This window comes from Periplaneta americana, chromosome 17 (genome assembly GCF_040183065.1).
Source record: "Periplaneta americana isolate PAMFEO1 chromosome 17, P.americana_PAMFEO1_priV1, whole genome shotgun sequence".
In the NCBI taxonomy this organism is placed as follows: Eukaryota; Metazoa; Arthropoda; class Insecta; order Blattodea; family Blattidae; genus Periplaneta; species Periplaneta americana.
In genome coordinates this window covers 27,421,608-27,448,216 of record NC_091133.1, presented here as the reverse complement: position 1 = coordinate 27,448,216, position 26,609 = coordinate 27,421,608, and the positions used below count along the sequence as shown (strand labels likewise).

The following is a 26,609-nucleotide window of genomic DNA, read 5'->3' as shown; positions in this document are numbered from 1 at the left end:
CACGTAGACTCAACAAGGAATGCTCGGTTTTCCAAGCAGGACTTCTGGGTATTAGTGTGAATGTAGACTGGATACAACACCAGCGAGAGAGAAACACATCCTATGCAATGGATGTCGACTCAAAAGCTGCTCTTTTCACCAGTGAACAGAACAGCAGTTCAAATTGGAAGAAAATTATTATCCTTACAAAGTCAACTCAAATCACTCTCCATTGGGTTAGAGGTCACACAGGACTTTAAGGCAACGAAAGAGCTGACTATCTTGACAAGATTGCAGCCAACTATAATACCTTCACAGACTATAATTTCATCTATATGTCCAGGTCCAAGCAGCTTCTATTGAATTACTACAGAAATATTTGGAATGCAACATACATCAGCTTTAATTGAGGAGGTTTTGTATTTATCTTTGAAGTATGCAATTATTGAATCGTAAATCGCTCGTTTTTCTTGATCTACTTCTGGCTGACTAGAGTTGGCCTCAAATCTGATGGTGGGGTCCAAAATATATGCGGTGTCCTGTGTACAGTTAATGACAGTGAGGTCAATCCTCCTATTCTCACTTTCCTCAGCAATGCATATGACTTCTCCATGGACTTCATAACCCTTCCGAGAAAAGGCAGCTGCAATTTTTTATATTATTGTATTGTGTCTCGAGTTCCTGAACATATCTCCTGGTAAGCATGAGACAAGAACATGGGAGTATCAAGCCATCTGCTCAATGGATAGAAGTGCTAAATCTTTCAATCTTAATCTATAGTGCTTCTCAGATTTTTATTATACTAAGTTATAAAAATTAACATTAAAACATTGAGTGAATGATTATCCACTATAAAAATCTCCTTACTGAGAAGAGATGCAACCGAGGCCGTACATTCAAAACCCGTGTAGGCACTAGTTTCTCCACCCCCCGTGAAATTCACGCAGGAGTCCCACAGGGTTCCATTATCGGGCCCATACTTTTCAATATATTCATTAATGACCTCCCGTTTCGCTATATCCATGGCAGAAGTAGTCATCTGTATATCTATGCAGATGACACTGCCCTCTTGGCAATGGGCAAAACCTATAGATTAGTGTCCCGTAGATTGCAGTCGATCTTAGATCACCTCCAGCCGTGGTTCCACGACTGGAGAATCAAGGTCAATGTAGAGAAATGTCAGGCCATACTCTTTTCACTAAGAACGAGGCTCGAAGACATACCACCACCACCCACACTTTTCGGACGAGAAATGCCGTGGATGAACCAAATTAAATATTTAGGGATCATTATGGACTCTCATCTCAACTTCCGAGATCACATCCAATCCCTTCTTCGTAAGGCCAACAGGCTGATAGTTAGACACTATCCCATTCTGGCGGCCTTAACTCCTGACAACCTGAGGGTAGGACTTACCATGTATAAGGCCCTCATTCGCTCTGTCATTACCTATGCCGCACCCGCATGGGGGTTTGCGGCAGTGTCCCATCTCCGTAAACTCCAAGTTGTCCAAAACCAGGTGATTTGACTCATTACCCATCTCCCCCGAGTCGCCTCGAGAAGAAAGTTCCATGATGAACTAGAGTTGCCAACCATAGACGAGTTCATTGCTCGACTGGCTAGGAACCTGTATGCGGAAGCTCGTGCTAACCCCAACCCGCTCATATCTGGCCTCGGCCAGTATGATCCTAGGTTACGGCGTAGACACCATACAGGTCCATTAGCTATACTATTGAGACAGGAGGACAGGGAGGCTGGCGTTACTCCCAGGTTTTGGTAGCCACGACTCAACTCCATGAGACTCCTTGGATAGTGCAACCGCTTTAAAATGACCTTGTCTTAACTGGGCTAAACAAAATCCCTACCTAACAATATCTACTTTTGTTGGTCGATGGAACTATCATAGAGCCAATTGGCTAGTATATATCCATCGATTCATAGAGTCATTCAACCTAAGAGCCAACTGGCTAGTCTCTGATATTGAGACAACTCATCCTGCCTAGGTTTTTCCGTGGTTTTCCTAAGGCGCTAAGACAAATGTCGGGATGAGCCCTAAAAGAAATGGGCCACGGACCTGCACTCATATCCCCGTTAATCTCCCTAATTACTTTAAATTAATTAACTAATTACAGCTCTCCCCCCTCTTCGTAATTGAGCCATCATATAGCCAAATGGCTTGTCTCAAAATTGAGACGATTCAACAAGGCTCATGACAACAATCACCTCCTACATAATAGCCAAATTGGCTAGTCTCTTATACATGAGACAACTCATCTCGCCTAAGGTATTCCGTGGTTTTCCTCAGGCGTAAGACAAATGTCGGGATGAGCCCTATGAGAAATGGGCCACGGACCTATATGCCCTTCCCCATATATATTCCACCCTTATTATAAACGATGTATGCCCTAGTTCAGATAATATATATAGTCTATTAAATATACGAGGTCACTCAATAAGTCGCAAATTGAAAGGACAGGGACCTCTCAAATTGCAGATTAGATTTCACGGCGCTTCTTCCGACGGCCTTCAAATGCTTTGTCATCGAACAACAGATGACAGCGTCTTGCCATCCTAACGGCAAACACCAGCCAACTCCTCCTCGCCCCGTTCCGTGATCAATTGATCAATGTCAGCCCCCCTCGCGTATGTGGTACCTAAGAGGTTACGTCCAATTTCGGCTTTCCCTTCAAAATTTTCTAGAGCTCCTTCAGGGGAGCATCGTAACCCGGAGTGAGACTAGTGGCCAACAGGCTTGGAGCTCACATATTTAGTTTTGTACAGCCCCCAACCCCTTGCAAGGACGCGTTTTGCGTACCTTTTAAATTTTCCTCCCAATTCTCCTTCGATTTTTCGATTTTCGAAGAGATGCAATGGAAATGATGACTGTGAGGAGAATATAGGACCAGACCACGAAGTTCATGTAAATACAGTACAACAACCATAATATATTGATGATGTAGATGTAGATATAGCAGCTTTATCCGTGGGAAATCAAAGGTCATCAGATCCAGATACAAATTATGGAAAGATCTGAGAAATTTGCAAATAGATGATTGGCTTTTGAAAATTATAAGAGAGTTTTACAGTAATAATCAAGCTTACATAAAGCAAGGATCTCATATATATATATATATATATATATATATATATATATATCACAACCATTTCGTACAACTAAAGATCTTAGACAAGGATGAATATTTCGCCAATTTATTTTTGGAAAGAGTTCTATATCAATGGAAAAGAAGTTTTAGAGGAATGGGCATACCAGTCGATAATGACTGTGGTACTTATTATTTACTTTGAGCTTTGCAGATGATCAGTTAGTTTTTGCACAGAACATATATGATTTAGAAGTTATGCTTCGAAAACTTGATTAGCAATAATAATAATAATAATAATAATAATAATCCATTCATTCATAGTGTTCTGCCCAGGTTTCTCCAATCCTATTTTTTGCCTTCCTCTTTGTCTCTGCATGTGATCCATATATCTTAATGTTGTCTATCATCTGATATCTTCTTCTGCCCCGAACTCTTCTCTTGTTCACCATTCCTTCCAGTGCATCCTTCAGTAGGCAGTTTCTTCTGTGACCCACCCAATTCCTTTTCCTCTTCCTGATCAATTTCAGGATTATTCTTTCTTCACCTACTCTTCCCAACACAGCTTCATTTCTTATTCACTCTGTCCACTCGACATGTTCCATTCTTCTCCATATTCACATTTCAAATTCTTTTATTCGCTTTTCTTCACTTCGTCATAATGTCCATGTTTCTGCTTCATGCAAGCCACACTCCACACAAAGCACTTCACTAGTCTCTTCCTTAGTTCTTTTTGCAGAGGTCCGCAGAAGATGCTTCTTTTTCTATTAAAAGCTTCCTTTGCCATTGCTATCCTCTTTTTGACTTCCTGACAGCAGCTCATGTTACTGCTTACAGTAGACCCCAAGTATTTGAAGCTGTCCACTTGTTGTACTGTCTCATCTAGAATTCGCAAGTTTACATTTATTTTTCTTTCTATACTATTATTATTATTATTATTATTATTATTATTATTATTTCAAGTAAGAAATCTTACAAGGAAACGGTCAACACTGGAAGATTGCACATTGATATGTTTTGTTAGTATAAAATGTTGTCCCAAAACAAAGCTGCGAAAATAATATGCAAAGGATTAAAATGATGTTCCGAATATCGCTATGAATCTATGTGAATGTAGTAAGTTAGTTGCGGAGTCTTTTGAGTGTAGTGTGTGACAGAGATGAAGAAACAAGGATGCAACTCAACATTCATAAACAGTACTCGTAGAGTTAAATAGGGTCTTTATCATTAAGAACAAATCATAAACTGATTTCATGGAATTAAACAAACTCATAGTACATTAAATTGGTAATATATGTTTAACGGTCTCACAAATTAAACCTATAACAGTATATTTTACAATAAGTACACAAATACAATATAAAACTCACTGACACAGGTTCATCTTTCTTAGAACCTGTCACTATCCCTTTTTTATTTCTCTTATTCTATTCTTCCATCCTCCTTGTATATAGACTTGATACAGTCTCACTGAACATAAACAGAACAGATTATGATGAAAGCTCAAATTCTTATTGCACCATTCTCAACATTTACTATGTGTTATATTTTTCATATTATGTCTCTTGTGCTCAACATGAAATAAATTTAATAAATTATATAAATAAAATAAACACCTCCTTTAAAACTCGAAATAATTTTGAATATATTTAGCTATGTGTTGTTGGTTTCAAACCTCAAAATTATTTTATGCTCGACCATGCCGAAATGTAGTAATTATACACCTGGTAGCAGACCTTTAATGCATGTCATTAAAGTACATCTACTCATTAAAGGTCAGGTCTTTCAGCCAATGACTACTCAGGTTACAACTGTTCAGCCAATGACAGGTCAGCTTTCTACCGTTATAAAACCACAAGTATCGATTATTCTCAGATATGCAATCGAAAGAGAATTAGCGAAAAGTCACGGAGACTGGAAATCCAATACTGTTGCAGAAGGTTATGTTCTGTTACTATAATAATTAGCGTTAATTGTAAATAATATTCAAATAAATTCAATTTGTCATCTCGTTTTTCAATGTCGAATTCAATAATCAAAGTTATACCAAGTTTAAGGGAACGAACAAGTGAAAAATGTGGAAAAATGGAAAAAAATACAAATTTTTGTTTTTATGTTCATAATTTTATTTAAACCTTCTACTTTCATAATATGGCCTCATTTTTTATTTGGGAGCCCTTTAAACCGTGTCACATGACGTTTAAATGTCTGCTTGCACGTGCTTCGTTGCCCTTTAAACGAGCTGTCAGCTCTAAAGTTTATGTTGAGCTTTGTAATTTGAATAAAGCGGGCTAGTTTTTTTTCTGGTGTGTATCTAGTGAAATTAAGTTTGTTGTCACTCCTGAATATACTATCAGCTTGCCTGTCAGCCCTGCAAATACTTCGTTTTGAAACTGAACGGCAAAATATTGTTTGTGGACCGTTTCTTCTCGAGTTTGTGCGTTTGTACGTGAATATTCATACTTGTTTTGCTGATTTCGTGTTATTTAGGATGTTATTAAAGTTTTACACTAATTTTGTATTCAATTAGTTGTATATATTAGTGTGAATAAGTTAGTATAAGTGCATTAGGTTAGGAATCGTCACAATAACATTCAAGACCACGTGTATAACTCAACATTTAGCATTTTAGGCATAGTTTTAGTTTTCTAAACATGAATAGACTAAGTGACATTCATAATAAGGGCAAGAAACGATCAAAATATGCTAATAGGGCTAAAAATTTAGCAAATATAAGGTGGAAGAATGCCAAAACTATTGTGGAATGTGTGCAACAAGAAAATGTGTTAGGCCTAGTTGGTGATAATGAAGATCAAGTGTCAAAAGAAACAAATAATAAACAAAGTGCTAGTGAGATAAAGTTGATAAAATATGGCAACTTGCAGGAGAATTCAAATATAAGTGCCCCCCAGTGTAGTGAAGACTACACATTAGTGCATGTAAGTTTGTGGAGTGAACTGTATAAAGGAGTAAAATGTGGTGAATGTGGAATGGATAGTGCAAAAGCTGAGCTTACTGAACCATCAGGCTTTGCATTTAAAGTGATAGTGAAGTGTTATAATTGCAACACAGTGTTGAATGAAATGTATACAAGCCCTAAGGTAGGTAACACTGAGTCAACTCGACCTCCCTTCGATGTAAATAGGAGAATGGTCAACCATGGGAAAAGGACACTCTGCTATGGAACAACATTGTATGGCTATGGGTATGGCAGGTTTGAGCTCACCATCCTTCAACTCTCACCTGATAAAACTGACGGAAGAAAACAAACTTGTTAGACAACATGTGTTGAGAAATGCTCACTCTGCAGTTAGACGAGCTCACATGGAAGTGGACAGTTCTATTAGTGATAGTGATGTTATAAATATTGGTGTGTCATACGATGGCACATGGATGAAGCGTGGACATACATCAAAGTATGGTTTAGGTTTAGTCATAGATATTTTAACAGGGCTAGTGTTAGATTTTGAAATAATGTCAAAATATAGCAGTACTTGTGAAAAGACAGAAAAAAAAATGGATGTTGCAAGTGACGAATATAAACAGTGGTATCAAAGTCACAAAGATGCTGGTGTTTGTGAGAAAAATTTTGATGGATCTTCAAATGCCATGGAGATGAAAGCTGCAGAAATTCTCTGGACCCGGTCCATTAGGTTGTGTAATATGAGGTACACAACCTTATTGTCTGACAGGGATGCAAAAACACACCATCACCTTCAGCAGCTTCAAGTTTATGGTGAAGGCATTGACATTAGAAAAGAAGAATGTGTGAACCACGTTGCTAAGAGAGTAGGTAAAGGTCTACAGAATATTGTTAGGGAATGGAGAGGGACAGATTCCTCAATCGGAGGCAAAAAAAAGGGAAGTCTGACTGCAGAAATGATACCTCGACTGCAAAATTACTACAGAAAGGCCATTATTGATAATATCCCCGATGTAAACAAGATGAAGAAAGCCATCTATGCAACACTTGACCATGCAATGTCCACGGATGACAAGCCCCTGCATTCAAGATGCCCTAGTGGTGAAAAGTCATGGTGCTTCTTCAACCGGGCCATTGCGAAGCAAGAAGCTGTTCCGAAGCATGACTTGAAAACCATGAAGACAGTGTTGCGACCTGATGTTGTGGCTAAAATCATGCCAGTGTACTGTAGACTAGCTAGTGATGAACTTCTTAGCAAGTGCACTGCAGGAAAAACTCAAAATGTGAATGAAAGTGTTCATAGTGTGATATGGCGGAAGTGCCCAAAAGAAATTTTTGTATCAAAAAAAAACTTGAAGTGGCTGTTACTTCTGCTGTGACTGAATTTAACATGGGTTGTACAGCAAACATTTCCATGAGAGATTTAGTGTCAACAGTGAAATTATCTCCTGCAGCATACAAAATTGGCAATAGGAGAGACAAGCGTCGACTGCAGCAAGCGGCTACTTCAACCAGTGAGAACTTCAAAACAAGCAGGAAGAAGCTACGTTTGTCAAAAAGTGTCACTGAAAGTAGGAAAAAGCAGCAGGAGGGGTCAACATATCAGGCAGGAGGGTTTTAAGCAATTTCCATAATGTGTAAGTACTCAAACATAGTGTTGTACTTTAAAACTTGATTTTCTCCCTTTTAAATTTTATTACATTTTAACATGTTCAAATTGCTCCATATGATGCATTTCTTAACCAATAGTGATGAAATTTTTACCACAAGCCCACATTACCTAAAGGAAAAAGACTGTCACATGGATTTTTAAAATATTTATTATTTGCCAAGATATAAATTGATTAAGATGCATGAAATTAATTTTTTTCTTTAAATTGGCACTCACCCAGTTTTGAATTTTTTTCTCAGTAACTAAGAAGTGCTAACTAAAAATCATGTGATAGATGTTTTATTATTGTTAGAGGAACTGTTCTATATTTTTTTTAAATTCATAATGTTAAGCGTTCATCATGCAGCATTTTTTAAATATTAATTAGTATTAATTGGTAAATAATTAATTTCTTCAAAACTAATTAAGATACATTGATGAAATTTATAGGGATGTTTTAAATACATATCAGCGCTGTGTGGTAAAAATTTCAGTCCATTAGCATCACAAATGCATAATTTGAATATTTCACCTGTTCATTCCCTTAACGGATTACACAAGGTCAGTGACATTATTGTTCCTCGGAAAAAATCAATACTTTCGCGTCTGCGCACATCTCACAATTCACGACCTAGAACAAGGTCACTTCCGATCTTGTCAGATACAAATAAAATGTATACATCTGAATACTGTAATTTCAAGTTAGAAATATGGTCGAGCATAAGAAGAAATATGGTCGAGCATAAAAAGTCGTATGAAACTCGTCTATAATGGTAATTAAGAAGCTCGTATGAAAATTATGAAACTCGCTTGCGCTCGTTTCACAAATATCCATACTCACTTCTTAATTACCTTCATTATAGGCTCGTTGCATAATGTACTATTAAGTATTGTACAGTGTAAAATAATGTTCTATTAATTTACTACGGTAACTAGACAAATTGATAACTTGCCTTTGTTCTAGGAATTGTGCATCAATGTAACCCTCTCTCTTTGAAACACAAAAAGAAATAACTAATAAGTAAGCAGTATTTCCAATAGTAACTTGAGATTTTCTTTAATTGATTAATGTAATTTATGTAAAATTACTAATTGCTCGTGTATGTGAGAATATGGTGAAAGATTCCTTCACGTGAATAATTAGACTAGTATGTATTCAGTTTTTCTCAAATTAAATCTATAACTCTATAGCTCCAGTACACTGTTATGTTCGATGGCAGTTTACGTACTTGCTGATCATTGCGTTGCGACACAGTACTACCACAGTCTAATATATAGTCACGAAACTCAATATGTAGTAAGTATGCATCCATAGATAGTTGCTAATCACTAGGATCACTACTATCGCTTCATTACAGATGATGCAAAATAGTACCAGCACAGTCTGTTGTTCCTAGTACCCTCACAACTCAAGCTTCGTGACTGTATAATTATACTAGACTGTGTACTACATACAGCTTGCCTTCTTCCGAGCGACAGCATCAGGGCTACCAAACTGCTACTAAATTCCAAGTGCTATTTAACTGTTTTATAGGTTGATTTCGAAAAAAAAATTTTTCGTAGAAAATTTGTTATAAATGCGACCTTTCGTTGTACACAATTTGAAGGTCCTATTCAGTCTTCAAGTGTTGAATGTTCCCTTGTTAGTGTCAGTCAGTCCATTACTTAACAAAACATTGTATATACAGAAAATTAAAGCCACTATTTAATGTATTTAGTGAATGCTATTGCAACAAACAAAATAAATTGATAAAAATATGAGGATAATCATTCATGATGTTAATGATGATATTAACATTAACAGCAATAATAATTGGTAAGTCCCCTTCACTTTGTGGGCCCCTGGACATTCGTCAGTCCAGCCACAATGTAGTTGCGCCCCTGCTTATATGCCTTTTTGTTCTGAAAGTACTTTAGTCGACCTGGTTGCTGAATATGCTATAATAACAAGGACGCCCACAGGGGGTAGCCAGTAATAGCAATTGCTACCCTTGATATTTATTTTTTTTACGCATTTTTTTTTTTTTAATTTTTCTTTACGTGTTCGATATGTTTGTTTTCTCAAACCTTCGACAAAAGCGAGTGCTTTAAACTATGAATGTATGCGCAGAGTACTTTAGATTTCAGAACTGCTATTTTTCATGCTCAATTTTCTCTCTACTCGTCCATTCATTTCCTCTAATTTTCTAACCATTTTGCTACCACTGAGATTGGTTAACTCAGGGTTGCAGAACTGGAGAAGATATGGGTGGAAGCATGGAGGAAGAGTTTGTTCGCCCATCCACAAGGCCGAGTCTTCAGTGATATTTCTGTGATGTGTGGCAAGCACACTGAATACATATCTCTTCTCCCCCTGCTCTACAATGATGCAAGGGTTGAAGGGATGCGATGAGTTAGGTGTTCTGGGTTGTGACGTCTGCCTCAATTTTAGCACAGTTTTGCATCCCTGGATTAACCATTCAGATGACCTGCTTAGTACTATCCCTAAACAACTTCCACTGCCTCGCCAATTACAAAGATTAAAAGCAAAATGACATTCTGATTTCATTATATAAAGTTTAACACATTTTTCTTACCTATTGCCATGGGACAGGACTGCAACCTGTATACATGTTTCTTGTGTGTGTTTTATAGCACAGTGTTGATAACTTTAAACACAACATTGTATAATAAAGTTTTCTTTAATTAAAACATTCCATGTTCTATTTCACATTTTATGAAACATTTCTTCACAAGATTATTGATTATAATCATCTTTAGTTTTGATCATGGGTACATCTTGAGTTGAATCAGAACAAATTTTAAGACCTACATTGAAATTGCCCGTAATGATGATAATTTAAAAATGTTATAAAACAGATTTTAAGTTCTTACAGTACTTTAGTTCTAGTGTACTTTTTAGTTACTTAAACTGTGTTGTAAAGAGTGATTCAACATGATAAAGTGAAAAATATTATTGGAATATAGGTGACTCCTACAGAAATATTTTGAGACTGAATGGTTGATGAAGCTTAAATTTCTTACAAAAGAGCATTATAGTTGTTACACTGTATCTCCTTGAAGGAATGCAACATCTGTACTTTACCTACTATAGCTGATCAAATGTTTTCTGCTGTTATGAAGTAGTGGTATATAATGTTGTTTTACCATGATTTAATGTAATAATGTGTGTTCAGGAAGACAGAATTTATAAGTAAACCTTAACATTACAGCATAATTTTATATTCTGTACTTTAATGTCATTTCGCGAGAAACTGAAGATTTACAAACCATTTATTCACTGTTCCTAAATATTTGTCTAAGTATGACATATTTTAATAATTATTCCACTATTATTCTGAATCACTTAGTTTAAGGATTCAGCATAACATTACTACTACTGGTTGAATTTTCAGGCACACTGCTTGACCCTGTGAATAGAGGGACATTGTTCATCATGGAAATATTTATTGTTCTTGAGAAAAATATTTTTATTATAATTTCTTTCTAACAATTTTCTTCAGAATTCGGTGGAATATTGAACCTTGGAGTGATGCAATTGCCAAAGGGCTTGAAACTTCCATAAATTTTGGAATTGATCTAAAATTTCTTGCAAGGAGCAAGATCGGACTTAATTTTCTGATTTCTTCCTCTATAACGTCATCTTTCCCCTTTTGTCATTATCATGGGAGTTTAATGTAGTTACACTATCTTTATTAGCCTATTTTAATTTTTTTCTCTGTATTACTATTACATTAGTAAACGTTTGTAAGAAAAAAAGTGGTATTTATTACTTCTCTTTCTTTTAGGCGAGCAGGAAGGTGATACCTCAGAAATAATGGAAACTTCTATAATGGAGGGAGAAGAGTATTATAATCAAGAAGGTGGTGAATGGACTCAAAAAGTGGACACTGGACAACTATGCCGTGTGTGTGCCAATCCAAATGACTATCTGATACCAATTTTTGATGGTGAGGGCCTGGAGCATGAACTGAGTATGAAGATACAAAAGCACCTTCCAATAAAGGTAAGCGATGGAAAAAAATTACAATTTCTTAAAGAGAAACTATACAAATATTTCACACCTTCACATAACTTGCTTTCGTGTATGGTGACTAGGATATATCTGCAGTGCTTGGAAAAAGTGACGTAAGTCAGTTTTCACAAACCTTTTTTGATAATTTATTGACAACTTACGGAACATCTGCTCGCTTGGAAAAAAATACATAAGTATTTCTCCCATTACAATAATTCATACAGAAAAAAATCAAATCGACATAAACCAGTGTAAGTCGTCAATAAATTATCAAAAATGGTTTGTGGAAACTGACTTATGTCACTTTTCCCATGCACTGCAGATATAATAGTTCCGCATAGGCCTGGCATAATATGGTGGAACAATTCTGCATGAATTATTCTGGTCTTTAGTGTAGCAAATTCAATTCTGGCATAATCCTCTGCCATACTTGTGCAGAATTGTCTCGATGACAACTTCCCTGATCAGTGGCTAGGCCACAGAGGATTCAGAGGGAGTGTTTCCAAGTTGTCTGACCTAAATGCACTTGACTTCGCTTTCTGGAATTATCTTAAGGAAAAGGTATATGAACTGAAGATTCGTGACCAATGTCTATGAACTTTGATCAGGAAAATTGTCGTGAAATCACTGCTGACATGCTACTCTGTGTTGTAAATAACATATGGAAGGGATCACATTGAACATATTTTATGATTTAGCCTATGATGTGGACTAGGCAAACTTTCTGTAGATTGATAATGTAAAGTGCCAGCAGCATTGTGTCACCAGCTTAGTACAGACTAACAAGGAAAATCTACACATTGTGTCCTGCGGTGGTCTTACAGCAAACAGCTACTGGAAAAATCCAACACACTAATCATCAAAAACAGCCTTGTGGCTCCATAAGAATGCCGATAACTTAGGTTTAACTCCATATTATTTGCACTCATAATTTTTTTCTTAACCATTACTATTGGTATTGTAATTCTCTCCCCAGCTTTAATAGATTCTCGACCTTTCATTATTCTCCAAATCAACAAAGAACTGCAGTACGAGAAGGAGAAAGGTCTCAAATATCTGTCACAGGGACTTGTATAACTGCAACTCATATAAACCACTTTTTTTTAAATTGGACAAACTCTCAGCACAAATATTTTTTACTTCAGTCTCCATTACACTGCATAGGAACTTTGACATCTTTGAACTCACACTGCACCTAACAGAATGATTGCATAGTCTTCTACCTTCTATGACTAGACCTCAAACAACAGTTCACTAAGAACTAAATGAGATGTTTGGTGTTCACGGGGTTGGATGACCTCAGTCATGGCCTTCACTGTCACCAGACCTTTTATTTCTTTGGGGATTTGTGAAATAGCAAGAGCCTACATCTATAGATGACTTAAAACAAAGGATCACCCATGTTATCCAGCACACATTCCACCTGCAACACTTGTGTGACAAAAGAATATCAGGATTGAGTGAGACACTATCTTTAAGTAAATGGAGCACGTTTTGAACATTTGAGGTAGTGAACATGCCTACATCTATAGATGACTTAAAACAAAGGATCACCATGTTATCCAACACACATTCCACCTGCAACACTTGTGTGTGACAAAAGAATATCAGGATTGAGTGAGACACTATCTTTAAGTAAATGGAGCACATTTTGAACATTTGAGGTAGTGAACATGCTGTATGCAGTTGTATTTCCAATTAGAGTAATGTTTCTCATTTGTCAACTAACTTCTGTGTCACACTGTATTTTGAGATAATTTAGAGATTGGGATGTGTACATGGTAGGAGTGAGTTAATGAGTACCTGGAATTTGGTGAGCGTTCTCAAACCTTGTATATAATTCAGTCTGTTTGCTCTGCTTCATGTTGGTGATGAGCGGGACACATACCTTGTAGAATTTATTTTGCTCACAAATATAGATCCGAAGGGTAAGAATTTGTTTTTGTGAACTCTGTGAACTTATATGTGCAGCAAGATGCTTAACATTTCTACTAAAATCTTTGCATGGCTCCTTTCCACGTGAAATGACTCGATGCCAAAATGTTCCTTATGATTACATAAATTTATGAAGTTCTTGTTGCTGTACAGTGATGAACTGATGATGCACTGTTGTTGTTTATTGTTGTTAGTCAAAATTTCTGAAGACAGGTTTGAACTTCATAAGTGACACTAATAGGGCATCACTCATGAGACAACTAAGCCAGAGATAATGGGGGTAGGGTGGCTAGTTCCTGTCCCCCCTCCATTGCATACATCACTGACTAGTCACATATTACAGTAATCAGAGTTCAGATGTATACAAAGAATAATTGTTCTTCCTCTGACACACATTGTCAAGTGAGATGCACTGCCTGATAACACAGTGTTGCATTTAATCCTTTTTTTTTCCCGATGATTTTGATCTGACAACTGATTCTTAACAGTTTTTTTTGGTGCTGAATTCGAAACTGACTTCCAAATAGCCTCATCACATCAGAATTTTTCACAAATCACATAAAACCAAAATATGTAAAAACAATATTTTTACAGGAAAATATATTGTGTTCATGTGTGTTAAATATGTGTAAATCAGAGTTTGTGACAAAATTATAGCTATTAACTGAATAACAAAGCTTGTAACATTATATTTACACTCGTGTAATGTTACCTTGACCATATGTGCATCTCACTCCACTTGAAATTTCCATTTCCTTGACTTCTTGGAAGGCGTTTCTGAAGAAATGTCTCTTGAGCAGCCGGCAGTATTCATCCATCATACACACACACACACACACACACACACACACACACACACACACACACACACACTCCACTTTCCTTAGTATCTAGTTTCCATATCTTTGATGTCCCGATGAAATCTTTCACCATGTTCCTCACTAAAAGCACCTAAATTCTCTGATAAATACTTGAGGTGTGAATGTAGAAAATGATCTTGAACACTCATATTGCAGCCCAAGGTTCTGAAGTTATCCAACCTAGTTTCCACCATTTCTTTTTAATTGGGGTCTTTATAGTTGCCTAAGAAATCATTTACAACCATTTTTAAGCTATCTCAAGCATTCTTTCTGAATCACACATAACAGCGTCAAAATAATTATGTAACATTAATTTTCATATATGTGGGGCTACAAAAATTCCAGACTTAACTTTGTCATAACTGAGTGAGGGAAATTTATCTCACAGGTATTTAAAACACTCGGAGCCTAAATATTCTCATGCCATGATTTATTTATTTTTTTAATTTATGCAGAAGCACAATTTCTAAAGTCTGCTACAAAGTGCAAATTACACATGTTTTATTGCATATGTGCGTAACATTTCGAGATTTTTGTAGCTCAGACATACTATCTGCAAAATATTTTAACAGTCATAAATATACCAGAGATAGGAACAGGTACGTGCGCACACGTGTGCATTTACTTCAGGTACAAAAATCAGGGAGTGGCCGCTTACTAAGGGATGGAAAAACTTTATCATTGTCAAACACAGGCCAGGCATACAGCAGCGGTGAAAACATGAAATATTTCATATCCACATTAACATAACTTACAGAGAGATATATGAAAATACTTCAAATTTGCACCAAAAAAAAATTGTCAAAAATAATTAAAAATATTAATTCATGTACGAACATACTTTAAAAATACACAAAGATTCAGAAAGATCCAAACTATAAAAGTGCAGTGTTTCATAACTGTGCAATAGTTTCTGAGAAAAGTGTACAGTACTTAAAGTAGGTAAAATTAACATGGCAGGGATGGGGCCTACAATTCCCCCTAAAAATTTACAATTAAATGAAATTAGTTATACTAAATATCTCACTGTAAAAGTATTTCTATGACTTTAATTGTTACTCAAAAGAAATATTACTATATTTAATGTTATATCTAGAAAACAATGGCCCATGGAAAGTTTGATTAATTGGCATTATTTGCATTTGAAATATATAAAAAAAAAATAACAACTTAATAACTATTAGTCCGATAAAATTCAAATTTGGTAGTATTATTACTGTTAATACTGTTGATAGTAAAAATTCTAAGAAAATCTGTCAAGAAATGTGGTCATTTGAAAATTCAGTCCCTGCATCCCTTAACTAAAAATAAAATTGCGAATTATGGAATATTCTGATGTGATGAGTAAAAACTAAGTACATTTTCGTAATGAGCACACAAAAATTCGATAAGAAACGCTATTTAGTTTCAATCCATAGAAAATCATGCTGCATGGTGTAATAGATGTAGGCTACATATTGTATCAGCCAGAACCTCAGGTAGAGGATGCACTAGTAGAAATAAAAGGCTTTCCTAATATTTGGTACGTTCTTCAATAAACCTTTTCTGGAAATTGTAAACAAAAACTGAATCATGTGTTGAAACAGTCTGAGATGACTGCAATTGAGAGATATCTAGTACTTCAGTATTTGAAGCTTTAAAAAAAAAAAAAAAGAAAAATGGTTGTCTGCTAATTATTCCAGTGGTATCCATGAAAAATATCATGAATAACAAAGGAATAATTTTCTGCAAAATCTGCTATGCTCATCACTTTCTCGTCTACAAGAGTCTTTATTGCAAAGATAGAACTGGCTGCTGAGCTATGAATCCATGTGGCTTAAAGTTCCTTAAAGTTTGTCTGTGAAAGAGTGTACAAAATGTTCAACTGATGCGTTAATAGTCTCCAGATGCACCTTGTCAGTCTTCTACCACTGCTTGTATGTGATTGTGTCGATTATATTACACTATAATCAAATATTTCCAGCATTGTTTGAGAAAAATGTACACTAAACACAAGTTTGTTGATGCAAATGACATTTAAGTGTAGTACTGAAATAAGGAAAATGTCCGAATATATGGTCATGTATGCACCAAGATTGCAGCAGTGTTGTAGAAAACACTATTTTTAAGCTAGAATCATACGTTAATAACTAGCAGCTTCTGTTTTTCTTTGGTGGACAAACTACTGTTCGACTGAGTGGTTATGTCACATCTTGATTTCCCCCACCCATTTCTACTGGTCTCTCTGTAAAGGCTAGTGGCTGGACTGTTAGACTCTTTACTGAAAATATTTGTTGTTCAGAATACATAATATTATACAACTGTTTAAAATAATTTAAAGAAAAGGACCCTGCAAAGTAAGTAACTGTCATGTGACTTCCTCCATTTCGCTGACCCTGCAACATAACCACTCTCTAAGAAGGGTTGAAGTTGGACCCTAAGGATTAGAATTTAGAGAATTTAAACAATTAAAAATATTAGTTATGTAGGCAAGACTTACATGCCAAGAGGAATACCTCAGGCAATCTGTTAAACTCTGTGTCTCAAAAATCTGATACAAGGGAAAAAATATTCCAACAAGCAGAGAACTTGATGAAGTAAATTTAATTGAAATAATGCTATAAAACATACCTTATTTCTGCGGATACTTTTCGAATAACATGTGGAATCCTGGGGTTCATGGACTACAGGTTGGGAACTGCTGCCATAGAGTATGAGTTCACGGAATGATTCATATTTTAAGTGCGTAATCATGTTGTTGTTTTTGTTTTCTAATGCCAGGCGTTTGACAAAGTCATTTGACCTCTTGCACTCCAATATTTTTCAAAGATATTATCATGGTCAGCCACTGAATCACAGATTTTGAGGTGTTCTGAATCCATTTCTTGATTTGAGTTACACAATGGACAATTAGGGGACTGATATACTCCAGTTCTATGCAGATGCTTGGCCAAATAGTCATGGCCTATTGCCAATCTAAATGCAGCTACAGACGATTTGCATGGTAAATCGGGAATCAGCTGTGGATTATGATGCAGAGAGTTCCATTTTTTCCCTTCGGATTGTGTTGTCAAATTTTGTTTGTTGAAGTCTAAGCCTAAGTATGTAGATTTAATACATCTTTTCACAGAGTAATACGCAGATTTAGTAACAGGTCTGTAAGTAGCAGTGCTGCCCTTCTTTGCTAAAGCATCCACATTCTCGTTTCCCAGGATTCCACAATGGGTTGGTTTCCATTGGAATACAATTATTTTATAGAGTGTTATTAATTGAGAGAGCATTTTAGTTATTTCTGCTGTTTGAGATGAAGGTGTGTGTCTAGAGACTATTGATAGAATAGCTACTTTGGAGTCTGACAATATAACTGCATTTTTATATTTATTGATGTGGCATAGAAGATTCCTGAGACTTTCACTTATTGCAATGATTTCACCATCAAAACTTGTTGTTCCATATCCAAGAGATCTATAAAGTGAGAAGAGACAGCACGTAACACCTGCACCTGCACCTGAACCTTGCTTCCTGGAGATCAAAGATCTGTCGGAGTATAAATGAAGCCAGTTTTGCGGAGGGTACCTAATACTAATTGTCTCTAAAGACAATTGTGTCATTATTTCAGTATTTACTTCAGATTTCAGTATTTCTTGTGTTAAATTTAGATTATACTCTATATTTAATAGAGTTCAAGGGTCTAGTTTAATTTGTAAGTTTTCTTTTAAATTCGGGATGTTGATTTTCTGTTTTAAGTCTTGAACCATGGATGTGAAACTTTTTTGAGTTTTTAATCTACAGAGAGGATTGTATGAATGCCAATTGTTTCCTGATAATCTGATAAGTTTTTCATATTGGATCAGTGCTTTTTCTTCTGTTGTCATTTTGATGCTATTAATATTAGTGAGGAATCTCATAGAATCTATTGTAGTTGTTTTGATTCCACCAGTAATGAGCCTGAGAGCTTGGTTTTGAATACGTTCTGTTTCGTTTTTGAAAGATGAAGTAATTAAAATTTCTCCGCAGCATGTCAGCACTGGCTGTATAAACATTTTGTATGTAGTTTTCAAAGTATTTCTAGAGTATCTCCATTTCTTTCCTGCTAGTTTTTTCAGAAGGGAGAATCTTTTACGAGCTTTTTCAGAAATATATTTAAAATGGCTGCTCCATGTTAACTCACTGTCGAAAATAACTCCAAGATATTTGGATTCATAAATCCTATGAAGGTGTTTGTCTGGATATTGAATTCTCTTTCTTTTTTACCAAGTGAAAATATTTGGTAGTTACTTTTGCTTAAATTGAGTGTCATCAAATTTGATGTATTCCATTCATGTAGTTGATTTAGAGCTTTAAGAGCAGAATTTTGAATTTTGTCTCTGTCTGTGAGATCCGGAAGTCCACAAAACTATATCATCTGCAAATAGTGCCATCTTCATGTTTGATTCCTCTAATAGGGAGGGTAAGTCATTTATATAAATATTGAATAAAGTTGTGCTGAGGACAGCGCCCTGGGGTAGATCTTAATATGTTTGTCTGTAACTAGAAACTGAGTTACCGGTATTGAATTTAGTAGTAATGAATGTTTGACTAAGGAATTCTGATATCCATCTGAACATATTGCTGGAGATACCTAATTTATTTCTCCAAACAGTCTTCATGCTAATTGAAAGTCAATAAATATTGCCAAGGTATCTTCTTTCTTGTTAAAACTATCTTTTATTTCTTGGCCTAGGCATATGACTTGTTCATTAGTAGAGTGTAGTTGTCGAAAGCCGGCTTGTCTTGGTGATAAAAGATTTTGAGATTCTAAATACCAAGTTAATCTATTGGAGATCATTGACTCCATAGTTTTTGCTATCATGCTTAATAGTGCTATTAGTAGATAACTATAAACATCATGCGCAGGTTTCGCTTTTTTGTGAATTGGTACAATGATTGCTTTTTTCCAAGCTGCAGGGATTGAGGTGTTCCATGATAAATTGAAAATGGATAAAAGTACAGACTTGGCTTTTTCCCCCCAGATGTTTAAAAAATTCGGAATGAATGTTTTCGGGACCAGGAGATTTCTTGGTTTTTAAATTTTGTATAGCTATACTTAATTCTTTGGAAGTAAAATTTTGATGAAACATTTCAGGTTTTGTGATATAATTTTTATTATATTTATGTAATTCTCTTTTGATAAATTTGTCAGTTTTTTTTTATATTGGGATGTAATCTGTGAGAGTTTGAGTAGTGTTTATTAAATGCATTTGCTATATCTCTACTATCTGTTAGTGTTTTGTTGTTATGAATAATAGGTTGGCTAGTATTTTCCTGTGTGTTGGAAATATTCTTCAGAAATTTATATGTTTTAGGGCTATCAGTTTTGTAATTAATATTTTCAATAAATCCATGAAAGCTGTTCTTTTTTGTTGTTATGATTGCTTTTTTTAAGAATGACAGTCTTCTTCCTACAATCTTGAGTATCTTATTGTGTTTTGCTATGTTCTGCTTTGGTTCTTACTTTATCTCTATCTTGTTTCAATAAATTCAGGTTTTCTGTCCATAATGGGGTGTATTTTTTTTGGTTTGCCTCGTGGGATGTGCTTTTTTTGCAATTTTAAGAATAGATTCACAGAAATATTTGTTCAATCTATCTGAGTTCGTATTTCCATTAGTGGTGTGTTGAGCTTGAGGTGTTCGTTTAGTTCTGTTATAAATAGTTTCCAATCCTCTTTCTTAAAATCCCATGTTGTTTTGTTATTGTAGGGTTCTTTTCTTCAGTTTTGATGGAGATGGATAGAAGCAATGATGACTCTTATGGCCAGATCGGGGTCTGCAATTATTTTTTCTTGGTTTCGTGATGGATATTTGATGTTACCAGTAATAAGTCTGGATTTGTACCAGAACCAGAATAATGTATGAAAGTAGGGGGATTTTCTTTTCTATAGAAAAGTTCTGCGGTTGTATTTAGAAGGTGCATGATCATTTTTCCAGGTTGATTTACATTATTGTATTGTTGGGAGTGGACATTAAAGTCACCAATTATGTCAACAGCACCGCAAAATTATATAAATAATAATCTATAGAAAGTCTAAAATCAAGATCTAAGAATAATGACATGGGTATGTTAAAATTACTCCAATATTAGGAGTGCAAACTCTTACAAACAATAGGCCAATACAACGTGATATTAAAAAAAAAGTTAATAACATTGCATGAAAAACTAAGAAGGCTTTCATGTCAGAATTATTGGAATAGTTACTTAAACCAAAACCGAAATCTGAAGAATCAGGAAGGATATAATATACAGAAGGTTTCCTATAACTTTAAAAATATATAGTCTACCATAGTTGGCAGAAAGGTTATATCGCCCCTATTTCCACTGTAATCTGATCAATGCAACTATTCTCTACTTAATCTAATAGAAGAAATTAGTGAAAAAAATTCAAGTCAAAAAGTGAGAAAAAAAATTACTGATTAAATTTCAAACTTCTTTACTCTGTTATTATTTAGAATTTACCTTAGCCGACTGCTTTCGAAGTCTTGTCCTTCATTGAAGACTTCAAAACTGGTCAGTTAAGGTAAATCTTAAATATTAACACAGTGAAGAAGTTAGAAATTTAATTAGTGATATATAAGTATTAAAAGTGTATATAGCAAAAAAAATTGCTGTAAAAAAATAAAAACTAATAATCTACACATGGTACCCACAACAGGATTGGAGTCACTTTATACAGAAGGGTCATTAATGAACATAACCTGTAAACTATACTCCTTTTATATTTCTCTGGGAAAGTTAATCATACACAATGATGGTGATTTGCAGGCAATACTTCACAATTATTTTTCCATAGTTATTCTATTCGCTGACTGTAACTCTGCTATAGTTGCTCTAACACACAATCAGTCATTCCAAGATAAGAGAATAATAGCAAGCTAAGAGTGCATCAGAAGTTTAAAGAGCCTAACAGAAATGTTGCTTTACAATGGATGAATTCCAGCATAATGTGCTGTGGTCTACAAGGTAAGGAGAAAGTTGATATATTGACCAAAAGGAAAAGCTATCCAACAACAGTCGTCCCCAGTGACCTAGGGATAAAGTGCTCTCCTTTACAAAAGGGTTGTGGGTTCAAGCCCAGCTGGGGGTAGATGGATTTTTCAGGATGCAAAATTCCGGAGTGCAAATCCTCTGAGAGGAACTTTAAACAGTGTGTCCTGCATCACAGTTTTCCAGCACGTTAAAGGCTTCCAAACCTAAATTAAAGCCTCAGGACTAAATTTCTTCTCTCTTGCATTCTAGTTGCATAGTAGTAGGCATTTGAGGCAATGAACTTGCCACTTGTCCCTCTGCCCCTGCCAGCAAATAAGTATAACTACATTCCTTTAGGTCAGTGATGTCAATCAGAGCGTATATGCGCTACGAGAACGCTTGCGCTACTGGAGCACACAGAGCGCGCCAGCTACGAATACGAGCTTCAGTGAGGGTTGTACAGTGTGCAGTTGGCATTAATCATGCACCAGCGAAGAGATCGTATAACAAGTTCCAGTTCGAATGAGCACTGCAGTTCCTATGCAAGGAACAGGAAGGAGATATACAGTGCTTAATATGTGGACAACATACGATTAGTAAGAAAAGCAGCATACAGCGACATTATTCAACATACCATGAACAAACATACAGAGATATCGAGGGGGAAGAACGATCAAAATTATTACATACATTACAGACTACCGTAAGTGCAAATATCTAGATTATTACTATGTATCAATTAATTTATTATTTTATTGAGGGTCCTTAACAGGGAGTTATCCCCAATTACAAGCACACCAACATAAAGAAATACAAACAACAAATTAAAAACAATGATTCATAAACATGTGCTGTAAACACAAAGTTTACAAAAGTTCAGTGTATATACTAATGTGATAAACTTCTAATTTCCAAATACGTAAACTGAATTGACAGATGTATAGGGCTACATAACAAAAAAATCAAGTACAGTTATTAAAGAGGTATTGAATTGAAGACAGTCTTGTAGGCCTAAATAGTGTTCAAATTTAATGTATGGGCTATTCCATCTCAAATCGACCGAAATATAGAGAAAATTGACCTTGCATTTTTTAAATACCATGCAACTTTTTCTGTCCGTTGACAACTGTGATACAATGCTTTGTGCGAAGTTTGAGGCATCAGAACTTAATAGTGTTTAAATTAAAAATATTTTAATTTATCGTATTTTCACAAAATTAGCAACTTTAAACTGTTGTGGCTCAGAAACCCTTTCACCCAATGATCAAAATCATGGTTTATTTTGATGCTGAGAAATTAAAATTTTTATTGACATGTAAACAGTTTTTCTTACTTTTTATGGAAATGGAGGAATTTAGATTTTTCTTCATTAAGACGCCTTTGCCCACGAAAAAAATATTTTTAAATTATATGGTTAGATTCCGCATTGAAAGTACAAATAAACATATTTTTTACTGGTGCACCGTTGAAAAGAAAGTATTGAAAATATCAAATAAAGAAATAAATAGTAAGCGCGTGAACTAACCAGCTGACTGTGAGACGGGACCTAGCAGAGACAAGCAAGGCCAGGAGACAAAACATGTGATATTTCGTTTAATAGCGCATAGCTGGGCTAGCTTTATCACAAGTTTTCATAAACACAGGAGTAAAGTGACGCCCAACGCTCGCTTATCTCCAGTGCGTGCGGTATACGAGTATACTGCTCCATTCAAGTCTAGGCGTGTGAAAATAATTCACTTTGTCCGCCCCTGTGTCTTGCTCTTATCTGTGTTTACGGCATCCCACTCCTGCACTTGAGCACGGGAAGGAATCGAACGTCCATTATGCGCTCTTTCTTTGACATCACTGCTTTAGGTACTTGAACCTCAATCAGAGAATAGTTCTAATTAAAAAACTACGGGTTCGATGAATGATGAATCTAGCAACAAAAAATAACCTGTCTTATAAATCAGCAAAACTCTTAACGAAGAAAGAAAAACACATATAGAATTCACTAAACAACAATGTGAAAATAAAAAACTGAAAACGTTACTAGTGCCCAACATACAGTAATACTAACAATTCTCGATCTGATGCAGTTGCCTCATTCAGCTTAGAAATTGTGTACAACTGTCCAGCAGCATATCTCCATCGAATAAACTTGTTACACTCACCACACTATGTAACATGCAACAACACAAGTATAATAATGAACAAGGAATACTTACTACTCTGCACCAAACTCCAGAAAATGATTCGGACAGAAGAATTCCAAGTTCTTAGATACTACTGGAAAGCCAACACCACCTAAAAAGAAAGCCCATAATACGATTCATGACATCACCGCACTTAGGCCAAGACATGGCACGCAATTATTTAGATTGTTCGTAATTTATTGACGTAAATTAACATTTTTACTTGATTATTTACGTTCTGAACGATTACCAAAACATTTGACATTTATTTTTGATAACTATTTGTTAAAATAATCATCATTCTTCAACAAACAACCAATATGTAAATAAAGAAAAATTACATATAAATAATGCCAGAACCGCAAAGAAACACAACATGAATCTTGATAGCCTATACAATGTTATTAAATTTAGACTTTGTAGCTGCCAGTATAACCACACACTATTCAAGAGGAAAATTAGGAAACCAACTACAGTTTTTATAATACAAACGAAGTTTTAGAATATTCTATATACAAATGTTAAGTTAAATTTTGTGCTGTATTAGGCCTAATTAATGTACATGTTTAACTATAAGTTATTGACCTGTAGCATAGAATCTATGAAAAATATCACTGAAGAAATAACGTAATAATAATAATAATAATAATAATAATAATAATAATAATAGGGCTAATTATATTTAGAAGCAGTGGGTAGGCCTAATCTAAAGCAGTGGTAGGTTGTTGTTTAATCAACTGCTAGAAGACAGGTCTGAACCCTGCAAGTGAAATCAAGAAGGCACCACTTATGAGGCAACTAGATCAGGAGATAATGGTGTAGGATGGCCAGATTCTTTCCCTCTCCATTGCATATATCACCAACTAGCTACATTTTACACTAAACGACATTTCATACAAGTTGAGAGGATGCAAAGGCATTTCTTTCCCCTTCTACTTGCCCTGAGTCAGTCAGTAACAGACCAGTAGCTGTTATATCTTATACCTACACCCCCAAGTTGTACATACAAGAAAATAAAATATTAAATAAAGTACGTAAGTGGATATAAAATACTGACACAGGTGTTTGACAATTACATATTTGAGTATATTTTAGTGCTGTTCTTACAATATTTTCAGCTAATAATTAAATTAAGGAATGTTAGTTTGTATTATGAAGTCAGTGGGGAGTGACACAGTGCAGATTGTCACGTTGTGTTTGCCGTAGAGTAGCAACTAGCAGTGAAGAAAATGTTTATCTTCTGCTGTCAGTAGCTTTTTAATGTGCCAGTTGATATAAACAGCTATAAAATGAAATACAAACGCTTAGTATAGATTTTCGAAATATAGATTACTGGTAAACATTTTCAATAATAAGAATTTTCACTATGTTCAAAGTCAGTGGAATGTTAGTAAGCTAGACAGTAGCATCTTCCTCTTCATGGATGGTAAAGAGTGTGAGTAGAGGGGAAATCCTATCAACCAAACTGAAATGGGGATTAATCAGACTTCAGATGCATGCACACATTTGCTCTTCCTCTGACACATTGTCAAGTAAGATATACTGCCTGATAATAGATGTACAGATCAGCCAGAACCTCAGTCAGAGGGAAGGTAGGTTATTAAACATTTTTTATCCTTAAAGTGCCTTGAAACAACTTTGGCACTTTACCATAACTAAGAAAATAGCAGTTTTCATAGTCCTACATAAGTCAACATAGCACCTACACACAACGAAATGAAAACTGTATAATTACCTTTGTAATAAAATATAGTTGGCCTACATGGCATAGAAGTCAGCGTAGGAGTTCAAAATGCCATTAACTAACTATAAATACGCAAGATAATGAAATTTGATAGCTGACCATCAATTTGAATTCCACAAATTTCTTATGCTTATGTACAGATAAAGCTAACCTCAACTAAGGAGAGAACAGGGTATGTCAGAAACCTGTAGGTGTACTGCCCTTCAAGATAATGTCTCAGGTTTGATAATGCTAGTGCACTAGTGCACGAGATATTAGTTATGATATGATTTGTTTGTGGCCTGGTTCTCTAGTGGGTAATTACAAGGCATATTAACTTGATATTCATCCAATATTTTCTTTGAATAGGCTTACAACTAATATCAACTATTTTCATACACAATACATTATTTACATTATATTATAATTACCACGTGTTCTTTAATATAGCCTTGTGTGACATAATCATGACGGAGCCACATTTAAATAAAAAAATTTACCATAAAGTAATATCTTATTTAAACATGCCATAAGAACAAAAAACACTAACCCCATATGTTACAGGTACCCTGAATCTGAGTCATATTCTAAATTACCGTTATCTTCCTATGTTGTTTAGAATATCATCAATTTTGGAAGAAGGACATTCTCCTCCAATTGTGTTTAGTTATTTCTTCAACTAAAAGTAAATAAACAAATACTGAATTAGAATAATTCATTCTTTGAAATCCAATAATTCATAATAGTCGGGCATAGACCTAACCTAAAAATATTATCTATAATATTATAACAACACTTGTACTTACGTTTTGAACGTCTTTTTTTCTTCTATAGTCGAATTACTCGCACACTTCCTTATATCAGCTTCCATTTCCAGTATTTCTTACTTTTATTACTACAGAACGGAAAACAAACAATTTATATTGTAGTTTAGATCCACCATTAACCTCTAATAACAAACGTAAACATGCAGAATCGAGCATGACAGCTATGAAACTGTGCATGTGCAATACGATTTCCAGCATCATGTAACATTTTTTAAAGATGATCCACTGACCAATGTAGTCATTGAATATTCGGCCACTATGAATACCATAAAGTTGAAGAATTTAAGCAACATTATGAGGTCGAAATTTCAAATAGATTTGCTACTTTAGGAAATTCCGACGAAGTGAGGAGTTAGATATCAGTAGCATGTAGGGAAAGTATCGGCGATGTCAAAATTGCAACTGAGCAGAGCATAGGCTATTATGAAACTAAGAAAAA

The 26,609-nt window shown here is 35.2% G+C and overlaps 1 protein-coding gene across 26 annotated transcripts in view; it reads left to right on the top strand.

The window, feature by feature from the left end:
- LOC138693202 (retinol dehydrogenase 13-like) overlaps positions 1-26,609 on the top strand; it is a 544,367-nt gene that overhangs the window by 26,125 nt on the left and 491,633 nt on the right. For all 26 annotated transcript variants that reach the window (XM_069816972.1, XM_069816952.1, XM_069816959.1 and 23 more), the window contains exon 2: positions 11,443-11,660. In XM_069816972.1, coding sequence (XP_069673073.1) covers positions 11,443-11,660 — 218 coding nt within the window. The remainder of the gene's footprint in view (positions 1-11,442; positions 11,661-26,609) is intronic.